The sequence below is a fragment of the Limulus polyphemus genome, unplaced genomic scaffold, assembly GCF_000517525.1.
Source record: "Limulus polyphemus unplaced genomic scaffold, Limulus_polyphemus-2.1.2 Scaffold584, whole genome shotgun sequence".
Lineage (NCBI taxonomy): Eukaryota > Metazoa > Arthropoda > Merostomata > Xiphosura > Limulidae > Limulus > Limulus polyphemus.
Genome location: NW_013666194.1, coordinates 192,859 through 206,839, shown reverse-complemented (window position 1 = coordinate 206,839; position 13,981 = coordinate 192,859). Strand labels below are relative to the sequence as shown.

Genomic DNA, 13,981 nt, shown 5'->3' with positions numbered 1-13,981 from the left:
TAAACTGCTGGGTTTTGATTTTGTATAAAGCTGTCTGTTAAGTTTTTTTTCTTCATGGGTTATTCTTGTTAGCTGTCGTATCATCACACAAGTAATCCTACTATTATCAACTTGTCCTGACAGAACTGGTATAGTAAGAGATGAATGTATGGGGTTTTAGTGTATATAAAACTTGTGATTGTTGTTGGTTAAGTTAAAAGTGTAAAATTAGACATAACTCAATATTTTTGGTTGTCAATTTCTGTTCTTCTAAAGTAAAACTTATTAATTTCTTATGTTTATATATTGTAATTCAGTTGTATATTTATTTTTTGTAAGCATCTATGAGAATCTGGAGTATACCTTAGAATTAAAGTTATATCAATTTCCTTAACTCTCATCAGCAAAATAAGGTTAGTTTACAATACAGGGTTATCCATGAATTGAATGTACATGGCGTGATGGGCCGACCCCGTATTGGCGAAGGAATGTTGACTATAATTTCAAGTTTACTATGTGTATCTACACAAAATGTTCACCGGCACTCTGTAAAAGGTTATGGCATGTGTACTTAGACACTCTTATGTGCACATAGAGTTAACTGTGTTTACATCTCTCGAGTAATTCTTGTGAAAATCATTTTTCGTGGGAATTAAATCACACAAACTGCTTTCATTAAATTTAGTTTATTTGGGTTATCTCTCAGTTGAGGTAAAGAAGACTGCTGTCTAGATATAAATCATCTAGAGAGCTGAGATTATGTTTCATCTATGCGTTATAAAAAAACGTTCAGTTGTAAAGGTCTATCACACCAATGTAACAGTATGTTTTTCTTGTTCAGTCATCAGTTTCCTATTCTTAGATTCACCACTCAAATGTACCTGGATATTATTAATTTTTGATAGTGTAAAAAGGGGGGGAACCTACATTTTTTTTATCACTGTCAGTAAAAAAAATCTAATTGTAATTTTAGATTGTTCTTGCACATTTCTGCAGGTTTTCCCTTAAACTGTCAAATTTATCAAGATTCGATATACCCAATCATTTTCTTTACATCTTGTTTATAAGTATATAATTTTTGCTGAACTTTCCTTCTCTGTATTTTTTAACTATTATATGGACTTTGATTACTTGAATTTTTTTTCCATTTGGAAGAATACAAGGCATATTATATATAGTTTTATGGAATTACTTAATATTGCATATCCAAGGTATTTGGGAAATAAGAATATTAAAAAAGCAAATAATATTATCATTAGTTTTTATCAGATTGTGTTTTTAATTTTGCATATTTCCTGGATGCACAAGGCATGTGATTTTACTACTAAGATACTGATATTTTTATGCAGCTTTAATATTAATATATATTGTTTTTTTTGCAGGTTTACTACTAATATACTGATATTTTTTGTCTTTTTTAGCATGTATGCTAAAATAATCTTTATGTTTAAAGATATAAAATAATCTTTATAGACTTAGTATTTTGATTTAAACATCTAATTTGAACCAGTGCTGCATTCAACATACCACGATGTTTATCTGTGTTTTTAATATTTACTTTTAAATTAAAAAGTTTAGTAATGTATAATACTAAAATTTGAATTATAATCTACAGTTTGATACCAAATTTATTGACATAAATTCATGAAATAGTAGTTTAATAAAATTTTGAATGTGAGATGACGTGGCCTTTTACCCGTGACCCATTTCGAAATGGTTAATACCTGAAAAAACAACATTAGGACACCTGCTTATGATACCTGAGCAAATATTCCAAGTTTGGACTTCTTAGCTTGAGAGTGGGAGAATGAATAAAGTTTCAAACATGGTACCCCCCCCCCCCCGAGATACATGGGAGAGGGGAGCAGGAACACAAAATTAAAGTATACAGATAAGGATCCACCCCAAGTGTGCCAACCAGTGGGGGAGTTAGCTGGACGTGCATAAAAAGCTGTAAGCTTTAATTAGTATAGGATTTACTATTAAAATAAGTTACTGATTATAGAAGATAGCTACTCCACTTGGTATACAAATAATGTTTTACAGAAGGCACTTTGCAAAACTAAGAACATGACACTGTGTCATCTACATACTTTCTTCATTTAGGTACTTTTACGGAACGACAAGCTTTGATATTTTATATATCTGTGATGGTGAAATGTTTTTATGGTTGTGTGTTCATTCTTGTACTCATCATAATTTTGTGTAGTTCCTGTTCAAATTTCTTAACAGTGACTGAATACCTTGTATGTGATTATTACCAAAATATGAGAGATATAATTTTATTATTATAAATATATGTGTAAGTTTTAACACTGTGTTGGGATAATTTAAATCAAAATCCTGTTTCTAAGACAAAAATTTAATCAACAGATTCATAAACCAAGATCTACCTTTATATTTAGTATATTCTAAAATACAGCAGAAATGGCATTTAAACACACACTCACACAGAAGAAAAAAGTCAACTCTAAGGCATTTAAAGACCATACAAGCTAGAAATTTAGATGTGTCACTTATCCATGAAGTGTGGTTGTCCACCTTTTTCCCTCCGCTGGGTCAGGATTTCACAACCAGAGTCTGTAACCAACAAGGTCTGCTCAAACTGGGCAGAACGTTTACCATCCTGAGTAACAGCTGTCCAGTCATCTGGCCATAGCAAATCTCTCCATGTTCCTAGTTAATCGTAATAAAATGACCTCCATTAAATCAGCTGAGACAAAGAATCAACACACACCAGAAAAAAAAAGGAATAATAATAAAAAAAAATTTGTGTTTCAAATACTCGTAATTTTTAGCTGTTGTGGTGAATCCAACAACCAGTAAAGTTAACAAGTTGCAAATCCAATATAAACTAATGTTAAATCTATAAAATTGCATGGCTAGAAACAGAAAGTAAAACTTATTAAACTGTAAAAAAACAAAACAACACTACTGAATAATTGTCACACTATATGCACCTAAACCATCAAAATATCAAATAAAAACAAAGGAACCACTAAAATGGTTTCTTTTCTTTTGATACCTACTATTCATAATTTCCTAATTTTTCAACCATTTTTTTCTAGATTTTACAAGAAATGCGAAATTAAAAGTTACAACTTCAAGATTCAAACAATTTAAGTTTATCACTATTTGATTTTACTAAGTTGATGTAACTTAGACCGTAACATCCTGCTATCAAAGAAAGGTATGTGGATCACAATGTTCTTTCTCCCGACTGTTATGTTTAATATGCATCACATATTTTGAGTGGAAAAGCACATCCATTAGGTTGGGCAAGTTACCAAAAGAGCGTGAGAAAAACCTTAGAGTGAGTTCACCATGATGAAACAACTGCTTCAAGTAGGGTTCTGTTTAAGGGACATAGTAAACAAAAGAAAATCATAATTCCAATTTAAGAGTTTTTAAATCAATAACTAGAGGACTGTATAAAACTAAAAACAGTCAAGTTAAGTAAAAATGAGACATTGGCTGAGCAAAATAAAATGTTTAATAAAACAGCAGGAAACAAAAAACAATTACCAGCACCAGACGAGTTTTAATTACATAAAAAAACTTCAGTAAAGAGAGGTAATACTTAACCCATCTACAACATAGCTAACTAATCTACTAATTGTAGTTGTCTGAAATTAATTAGTTCCACAGAAACGCTATGTTATTCACTATAATGATATACAAGCACAAAAAAATACAGATTTAACAATATTTTAAAACACTTGAAGTTGGACTAAGTTTTAAAAATACATTAAGCTTCAAACATTAAAGAACATTCTTATGAGGGGAGGGGCACAAATATATACAAAAGATCTTTTGGTAATAAAGTTAGAAAAAACTACCTTTACTCTAGATAAGTTGTTCTTAACCTTTTTTTTGCTTCATGTCCCACCTCGACACCTCAAAACATTTGATGCCCCCTTAATATAAAACAAATATGGTGTTGAAAAGATATAATAATATAATGTAATTTTTTTTATATTGTATCATTTTCAAATTTCCCCCCTGTGGGGTGTGCGCCCCACATTCAAAATCACTGCTCTAGATAATAAATTTTTCTTTTATTTCAGCCAATATTTTCCACTTGCTGGTCCATCAGATGTAGCATTAAAAGATCTTGGTGGCATTGATGAACAATGCATTTTATACTAATGATGATACGATACCATTATAAAACGTAACTACTGTAGAGATAACCGAGAAATATTGTACGGGATAACCTTATCACTTGTAACTGCTTTGACAATAAAATGCAACACCTAACTAACTGTACATGAAACCAACGTTAAGAATTTGTTGAATTGAAGGTGGAACATTATTAGCCACTAAAAAGTCCCCCACTAGTCATGGAAGTAATGTAATGTGTTTGTTTTCCTTTTTCATGCGTGAAACACTAATATATTGGTGTTTAAATGAGCCATACGAAGACACGCATTCTTTGGCGCAGTATATGAATTATAAGGTAACACAACTGTTTTAGTTTAGATTATGGAAGTCAAATATTGCTTGAAATATTCTATTACATCATCGAACCACCACAGTAAAAACAAGTGGTTTTAGTTTAGATTATGGAAGTCAAATATTGCTTGAAATATTCTATTACTTCATCGAACTGCCACAGTAAAAACAAGTGGTTTTAGTTTAGATTATGGAAGTCAAATATTGCTTGAAATATTCTATTACTTCATCGAACTGCCACAGTAAAAACAAGTGGTTTTAGTTTAGATTATGGAAGTCAAATATTGCTTGAAATATTCTATTACTTCATCAAACCACCACAGTAAAAACAAGTGGTTTTAGTTTAGATTATGGAAGTCAAATATTGCTTGAAATATTCTATTACTTCATCGAACCACCACAGTAAAAACAAGTGGTGGTTCATCATCATGTTTAATAGTTAATTTTTCATACTGGCAAAGTATTCTAGATTTGGAATGTTTAAATATAAATTTACCTATAATACTACTCATTTACTGTGTCTTCTAAATAGGGATCAAATACACAGGCCTGTGATGGTTTTATTGTATTGAAATGTTTACATGTTCTACAGTAATTGCTGTGCACTGAATCTGAAAATAATATCCATTTTTATCCACCACATACAGATTTTTCACAAAACGTCATATGTACTTTTACATAAGTGAATCATTTTCATTGAAATTGGGTCACATTTTGTTATGCTAAAATGTTGACAACCACTGGCTATAGATTTCTCTAGACTAATTGCGATGTGAGAGTCTTAGCAATCATTTTAGAACCCAAGAGAAACACACCACAAATATATAAATGGTTAACAGGCTGCATGACATGTCACTTCTAGATAGTATATGTTTGTGCATGCACTTTGACAAGAGGTTGTGTAAATGACCCAAACACATTCTGTTATATTTGTGGTAAATTTGTTGTAAAAAAACAAATGCAAAACATTACAGAATTCGTCCAAAAAAGCATAGACACAAAGAAAGTCCTATTACCTCCACTTCACATAAAACTGGACTTGATGAAGCAGTTTTTAAAGGACTTAGACAAAGATGGCAACTGTTTCAAGTATCTATGTGGGCAATTCCCAGCTCTTTCAGAAGCAAAAGTTAAAGAAGGGATTTTTGTTGGGCCCCAGATTAGGAAATTGACTTCAGATAAACAGTTCGAAAGAACAATGAGGAAAGTTGAAAAAGAAACATGGACTGCCTTTAAATATGTTATTGACAAATGTTTAGGAAACAACAAAGACCCAAATTTACGAAAATATTGTCAATAACATGCTTGATAAATTAAAAGAGTTGGGTTGTAATATGAGCTTAAGAGTTCATTTCTTACACTAACATAATGACTATTTCCCTGAAAATCTCGGTGCTGTCAGCAAAGAACCAGGGAAAAGGTTTCATCAATACATCAGGGAAAGAGAGAGGAGGTATCGAGGAAGGTGGAACATCAGCATGATGGCTGTTTACTGGTGGTCATTGAAGCAAGATCCTCTAGACGCAATATATAAAAGAAAGACCACAACACGTAGTTTTGAGACGAAAAGATGTAGATTTCACACAAAAAAATCAGAATGAGGATGCATATTCATTTGACATCAACGTTCTTCCCTTTTCTTCAGTTTGTTTGTATTTTTGTTAACAAATATAATACTAAAAAAATGTTCATTGTGGTAAACGAAATAATAATTTGATCTAAGTAAGAGTTGTTTTTATTCCCAATTTGTAAAAAAATCCTTAGGTGATAGAAAAAAATTAATATTATTTTTGAAATCTGCATAACTGAATTGTGTTAAAAACAAAACAACTTTTATGAAGTTTAAATTTGCAGGCCTGTGTGATTAACTCCTATTTTCACACTGAATCTGCACAAACCCCAGATTTTACAATTTTTTAAAAAGTGGATTTCCACCAAAAAACAGAAATACCTCTGTCTTGTGCTTTCCAGTAATGTCATTACAATAACTGCTAGGAGACTGAAGTATGATAATTTATCACTTAAACACCTACCTTCCGATATCATAGGTTCTATTGTGAAACAGTGTCCAGCTTTCATTATGCCTACTGCTTTGTTCTCTGGAAAATAAAAAATTGAAAACAGATGTTTATATCAGAGCAAAACTAATTTTGATGAGTAAATTTAAAACTATTTGCTATATTTTAATGATGCACAGTAAATGAGCTTTTAATAAAAAAAATCATAAAAAATACCTGATATATTTATAGAGAGTTCTTTTTATACCAATTTTAAACTTAAACTATGTGAAAGTAAACATGAAAAAACTCCCACACGTAAGCTACTGCCAGGTTGGAAATCGTAATATTAAGTACAGAGAAAATGGACATCATGTCAAACTTGCTCAATAAATCTAATCACAAATTTCCTGTAACTACCAGTCATGAAAACAGAAGATGTATTTGGGAAGATGTGAACCATAATAATTGTTAATTTCCTGGGAAAAGGTGGAACAGAAGAGATTAAGAGTTGAAATGACCAATAAACTCCAACTAACCTGAAAGAGAGAGAAATCAATTTCTAAAGCATGGAAACCAGTTTAGTAATTTATGAAAGTATATTCCATCTTCATTTTATTTTTATTTTAGGGTAGAAAAAGTAACTTTTAGAATGATGATGTTTGTCTTGTTGATCAGCCATGAAAATGTGAGAAGATAAAAAAAAAGATTGGTCCTTATTTTTTTCTAACTGGTTATTGCAACTGAACTGTAGTTAATGTTAATGACATTGGTTGATCAAAGGATGAAGCAGTTGTTTGTAAATATTCTTAAGAAACTTCTTAAAGGATGTATTTTCTTGTATTTCTCTGAAATCCTACAGCAGGTCACTAAATAAGGAATAAGTAAAAATTGGTAGATTCTTTACTGAAAAAGTGTTTTAAATTGAGAAGGTTGAAATGAGGGTAGTCATGTTTACTGTATCTCTTGCACATGATGCTAATATGAGAAACTACGTAAAATCCCCCCCCAAAAACAAAAGAAAGAAAAGCATTGCCTGTTAGTCAGTACTTCGAAAAATGAGTTTTTAATTAAACAGGGAAAACTAGCACTAAGGAACAATTTCTAGCTTTGTTCAAGTCCAAGAGATTTAGTGTTAAATGGGGAAAGTTATAGCGTATTTTTTGTTATATTTTGGGAACCATTTCTTTTCCTATTAATACATCATAATGAAACTTCAAAACTCAAAAAGTACACATCCAACAAGAGAATTAACAATAAGTAAAAATTCTAGTTTTAAAGTGTTAAATGTAAAATAATAATCATATACTCACTTGAATAATGAGGAACACTTGGAGCTGTATGAAATAACCTATAAAACAAGAAAAAATAATGAGGAACACTTGGAGCTGTATGAAATAACCTATAAAACAGGAAAAAATAATGAGGAACACTTGGAGCTGTATGAAATAACCTATAAAACGGGAAAGAATTTTAACCGAAGAAAAACAACAAAACTGTTGTGTGTCTTGGGTATTATGGTAGTAATGTTTGGATAAATAAAACTACATAATACCTCAACCACTAAACACAATTCCAATTTAAGAGTTCTTAAAAACATTAAGTAGAGGAATGTATAAGAAAAAACAGTCAAGTTAAGTAAAAATGAGAAATTAGCTAAGTATGATAAAAGAATAGCTAGTTGGTATAAAACAAAATTATTATTAAGAACTTTTGACCAGAACACTCAGGCAGTAAGTCACAATCTAAGTTAAAAACAACAACAACAATGAAATATAATGATACATAATTCAAAACTGCTGTTAAGCAGGTAGAAAATAAAATGTATGATGGGAAAACAAGAAATGGTCAACTGTTATACAGTCACATGTGTGAATTATTTTAAAACATAACTATAGAAAAATTGTTGAAAAATACATGTTATGATTACACCACTGCCTAGTAGCTTTCAATTGAAACAATACTTGATAAAACAATACACTACTAACTAGTAGTGAGCTTCTTCTTACCTGTGTATACCATGTCCACAGAAACTTCTTACTACTGAGAACCCATGTGCTTGTACATGTTTCTGAATTACATTACCTATTTCTCTGTACTTAACTCCTGGTTTCACTACAGCATATAAAGACAATGGTGGAAAATTAAACACCAAGTATATATATATATACAAGATTGTTTGTAGAGAAAACAAAGTAAGAACTATTTAGAGAGCATATCAGTATTTACAGCTGTAAGAAATAACCTACCAACTAGAAAAAAATTTTTCATACAGCTCCAAGTGTTCTGATAAGCTCTCTGTACAATTGTTAGTTTTTTTCTCATCAAGTTCAACCTACCAACTAGAAAAAAAAATTAACTTGATGAGAAAAAACTAACAATCGTACAGAGCTCATCAGCAGAAGTAACAAAACAAAATATTACTGTCACGCTCATAAGGATTATTGAAGTTTAATTGCCTAAAATTTCAAAATTGAAAGTTTCAAACAAACATTTTTTGTTTGTGAAATTATGAGATTTTCTGTATAACAAAAAAAAAGTTGATATAACTAACTAAAATTTTAAATATTCAGTTTTTATGGTATTATTACATTTAAAAATACAGAAAATATTAAATACTCTTATAATTTCAATGGTTTGTTCCACTTCAGTAAAACTTTTTTTTTACTATTGTCATGTTATAAACATACACTCAAAACACCTCATACACATAAAATACACATATTGAAAACAATAAAAAAATAAAGCTACATGAAAGGTACTTTAGTGAGGAAATCACCCAATAAAGCCTAACGTGAAAGCTTCTGTTATCTTTAACTAAAATGCAATGGGTGTACTTAACAGTTACATTCTTAAGAGTATGCAATAAAATGTAAAAGTGGGAGCCCAAATCTGAACTAATACATCTTGGTACTATTCACCCTAGTATAAAACCAAATTATATCAATTTGTCAAGGGCAAAAACATTCAATCCAAGATTGATGTTAAATACAAAATAATAAATTTATTAACTAAAATATTGTTGATAAAAAAAAATGGCCAATGTTTTAATTATTAATTTTTAAGTTCTGCCCCAGCTTTCTGAGTCAAGTTTTTGCATGTTCATTTTGATATTGTTTGAAGTCTTTTGTTCGTATCAAAATTTTAATCATTTAAAAGTTTTATTATGAAAATTTTTAAGGTTTGGATTTAATTTTTAGTACTCAGAATTTTTTGAAAGAAAGCTATATATTTATATTTTAATGACTTAAGTTTTTCCAACATCAGGTAATTTTTCTATTATTGTGAGTGAACATTATAACTTGCCACAGCGATGAGCAACAAAGCGTAAACCAGTTGAATCTTTATGTATAAGAATGTGCTTTTGCTAATGAACTATCTTGTGAACTATTCAGAGTCTGAGTACAAATAACCACATTAAATAATGGATTTTTATTAGAAAAAGCTGAAAAAAAATCAAAATTCAAAATTAAATATTTTATTTTAAACAACATACTTTTAAGAAAATTCTTATTAAATTTCAAACAATTTCACCCACTAGTTTTATTTTGTAATGAAATATGACAAGAGCAATATCACCTACTCTCCGATAGAGGACCTGGGGTTATAGGGTTAAGGTCCCAGTCAAGGTAACTTGTTTTCACTTGTGGACCAATATAAGTAATTCCTGATACTGTTAATATAACAATAATAGGATGTGGGATACTTTTTACTTAATAAATCCTCAACGTTTTAGTAGAAAACCAATACATAGAGAAGGATAGAAGTGACCTCTGTGTCTGATATCTTCACCTGAGTGGCAATACATGGATTATATAAACAGTGTCCAGTCCAGAGTGCCCTATGTCTACATATAGCCACCCCTAAATTAAAACTGCTGATCCTAGTCAGAGCAATCAGTCAGTAGTACCTGTCACCTATATGTCTATGTCTAACTGATCAGTGAGATTTCCTGGCATGGCTAAGTGCTCGCACAGCTAAAAATGTGAAGCATGTTCAGTGGTGCTCCCCAGCTTGAGTTCAGACCTTCCAAACCATAGTCTAGCACTAATTACTAGGCCACTCCTGACCCAGAAGAGTGATTTCACAGTTATCTACTAACCAATACTCCTTTCTCTCTTGTGGTGCTGCAGCAAGAAACATTCTTTACCTTAAAACCAGTGGCATTTTGTGGGAATGCTTTGGTTTTAATATTATCATCTGTGTATATCGATCTTAAAGTCAGTGAGATCTGTAAAATAAGTTTAAATCAAGGTTCTTGGTAAACTTGCAATTATATTGATAATGAACCTAATTCAAAAATAAAAATATAATGTAAGGTTCTTCATAGATAAAATACAAATCCACTCAAGTGTTGTGTGATACAGTCACCCCTTGCCATTTGTGGGGGATAAGTTCTAGAAACTGCCACGAATGCTAAAACTGTGAATACCATTTGTAACAGAGGTAGCAGTGGCAATAGATGAAGCAGGCAGAGGTTACATGGGAGGGTCTGCACAGAAATACTGTGGTTGAACAAAGATTAAAAATACATGGGGCGCATGGTGCAAGAGCACAGGATTGGCAGTGCAGGACAATGCAAGAGTCGCACTAGTTTTGGGGGTTGACTGCAGCTATAACGTGAATACTCTAAACTGCAAATGACAAGGGATAACTGTATTAGAAATTGGAAAGATATGAGACTATGGAAAAATTAAAGATTTTTATTAAAATTTCTAATTCATATCTTTTATTTTTTGACAATATATCTCCATGTAGGATTCTGACACCTGTCATTTTATAAAAAGATAATGACCTTGTATTAAAATAATAATAATAATCAATCATCATCATCATGGTTACAAATGGAAGTTTTGGGATCCTGTTGACTTCTTATGATCATCTAGATTTTGTTGAATTATCAACATAATTCTGTGAAATTTTACAAGATACCATGTAAAAATTTTAACATTCAATATAAAGGTTTACAACGATCTTGTAAGATTGTATTTTAGATTCTAAAAGAAATTATAGGTTCTAACCATATTTTATTATACTAATTTTTATCTAAATGTGTACACATTTAAAATGTGCTTTTTTTTTATTACAAAGATTTTGACAGTCATCTGGAACATTAATTGTTCAAGGAGATAAATCCTTTAGGTTTTAATCCCATTACATTACTCACCTATTTCTATTGCTTTCATGAGTGACTCATGAGTAACTTGAACAAGTCTTCTTCCCTCTTCATCTACATTTCCAATAAGAAATGTTTCATTGAGATCTCCATGGAAACCTCTATGGTAGACTGTCACGTCCACTGAAAATTAAACATATCATAATACATGTTCAGCGTGTACAGTATATAAATGATTTACAAAAATGTTATAAGTTCCCACATTGCCAGGTAACTTTAGTAACATTGAAAAACTTATGATTAACTGATATTACATAATGCAGTAATAAATTGACAAATCTCCAATTCAGCTGGTATGTCAAATCGATTGGACCTGGACCCACAGTTTATTAACTGCTATACTTAAACCATTACATTCATAACCACATCTAGCACATTTTAAGCATGATTTATTGTTACATTGTTTAACTTTACATCGGCATGTTGGCTCTTATAGTCTCGGGTCAGGTTACAGGTCATGTCCAGTGACCTAGACCTCAAAAATTAGGGTCAACTGTCTTCTTTTTGTCTAATCAAAACAACCCAAACCATTCCAGAATGACTCATGTGGCAAGTGTTAAAACCATCCAACCTTTGTCACATAAGCGTAAAAACTTGTTAAAAAAATTATAATTGGTCAAAAGATTAATGTGTACTTTGTCATAAAAAAGTAATTACTACAACAACAAGTAAATATTTAGTTATACGAACAGTTATCCATGAAAAATCACAAGCACTGTACACATAAGAAAAATACTAGATCCAGACAATAAATAAATAAACACATTATTTAAACTATACTAAATCTATTTTATGTTTGTTGAATTTTACCTAATATTTTTGACTCATTCACATTAGCATGCTCTAGAAAGATCTTCCATTTATGGTAGTTACAAAAAAAACTTTATTCTGTCTAAAATATATTCACTAATTCTTTATATCACTTCACATGCGATAAAAATACATAATCTCGGTGAATTTTTTTCCCAATCCAACAGAAGACAGTTGACTATGTGATTGAATATGCACATGTAAGTGGGAGAAACACGAAATAATTACAAAGAATTTTGTTTGTATTTGAAATGAATCCCCTTCCAGTGTCCAAAAATAGAAAAATTTAATTCTAAATTAGAAAAAAATACTATCCAAACCTGGCAAGATAATTAGAATGTCCAGCATATTTATGAACTAAAATCATTCAGACCTTATTCACTAATAAGTCTGAACAAAAGTTGGGGACTGAGGTGCTTTTAGTTAAGTCCAAATTGACTTGTTAAAATGATGCATACTAAGATAAATATATTTTAGTTTATATTATTACTATTATAATTTCAATATTCAGCATGCTATTACAGTAGACTGAGCGAAATGCAATGAGCACTTTGATGGAAAGTATCTATATAACGAGGTGAGGAAAATGATATGAAAGGGTAAAAGTAAATAATCAGTGGAGCATGTTAATCAACTAATCATAAGGCTGATTAATCATTACATCCAACTAATCTATTATTCCCACACAATAATTGAAAACATTCACTTTTATTAGTTTATAATTTTGTGAGTCGGAATACCAATCGATTAAGCTTGAAGTAATCGAAAAATAATAAAGAGACATCAAAAGAGCATTAGCAATATTTTGATTACTTTTGTAGTTTGTATAATTGAAAATAGTTATAATACAAAAAACCAATTTTTATTACCTAAATAATGTTTGTGATATTAGTCAATTCATGTATAATTTTGATTAATCAATTATTTTATTAGACATTAATAGATGTAAATCTAAATGGTTCTTTTAGCACTCATCAAAAGTAACCAACATATATTTATTGCCAACAACAAATGCTTTACAGAGTAAGAACACATTGAAAGCACTGAACCAATACTATGGTCAAAATAATTGTTGTGATTCTGTCTTGAAGTTTATCTTATAATGTTAGTTTTTCAAAGCATTCACATTACACTTTTGTAAAAACATACATTTTTGATTACAAGTTTTGAAAAGAAATTTATTAAAATAAATTTAAAGCTGGTACTGGTGCTTGAAAGCCAAACTTTACTAAATAAATTCCCATCCAAAACATGCAATATGACACTCACTATCAAATAAAAAAAATCAATACATAAGAAAACATGGTAAAAATATTCATACACAAGTAACCCATACTTTTTAATTTAAGTGTTTTCATCAACCATGTATTTTTGATGACTAAATATGAAGTATAGAAATGAATGGATTAACAATTATTATTATGGAAGATCACACAATTTAAAAAACCTGGCTTTTGGACTATCATACTGTATTACTATTAACTGCATTAAGGCAAGGGTTCCCAAACTGAAGGCCATGGACTTCTCAGAGATACAGGAAAGATTCAAGGGGGGATCATAGCAA

General features: G+C 30.5%; 1 protein-coding gene across 1 annotated transcript in view; it reads right to left on the bottom strand.

Moving 5' to 3' along the window:
- Window positions 1-2,353: 2,353 nt before the first annotated feature.
- Window positions 2,354-13,981, bottom strand: part of LOC106459273 (methionine aminopeptidase 1-like) — a 42,601-nt gene continuing 30,973 nt past the window's right edge. Inside the window, exons 9-13 of the mRNA XM_013918882.2 lie at window positions 11,599-11,730; window positions 8,441-8,546; window positions 7,745-7,782; window positions 6,468-6,533; window positions 2,354-2,655 (exon numbers count right to left, since the gene is read on the bottom strand). Of these exons, the coding sequence (XP_013774336.1) occupies window positions 2,492-2,655; window positions 6,468-6,533; window positions 7,745-7,782; window positions 8,441-8,546; window positions 11,599-11,730 (506 nt within the window). The 3' untranslated portion in view covers window positions 2,354-2,491. The remainder of the gene's footprint in view (window positions 2,656-6,467; window positions 6,534-7,744; window positions 7,783-8,440; window positions 8,547-11,598; window positions 11,731-13,981) is intronic.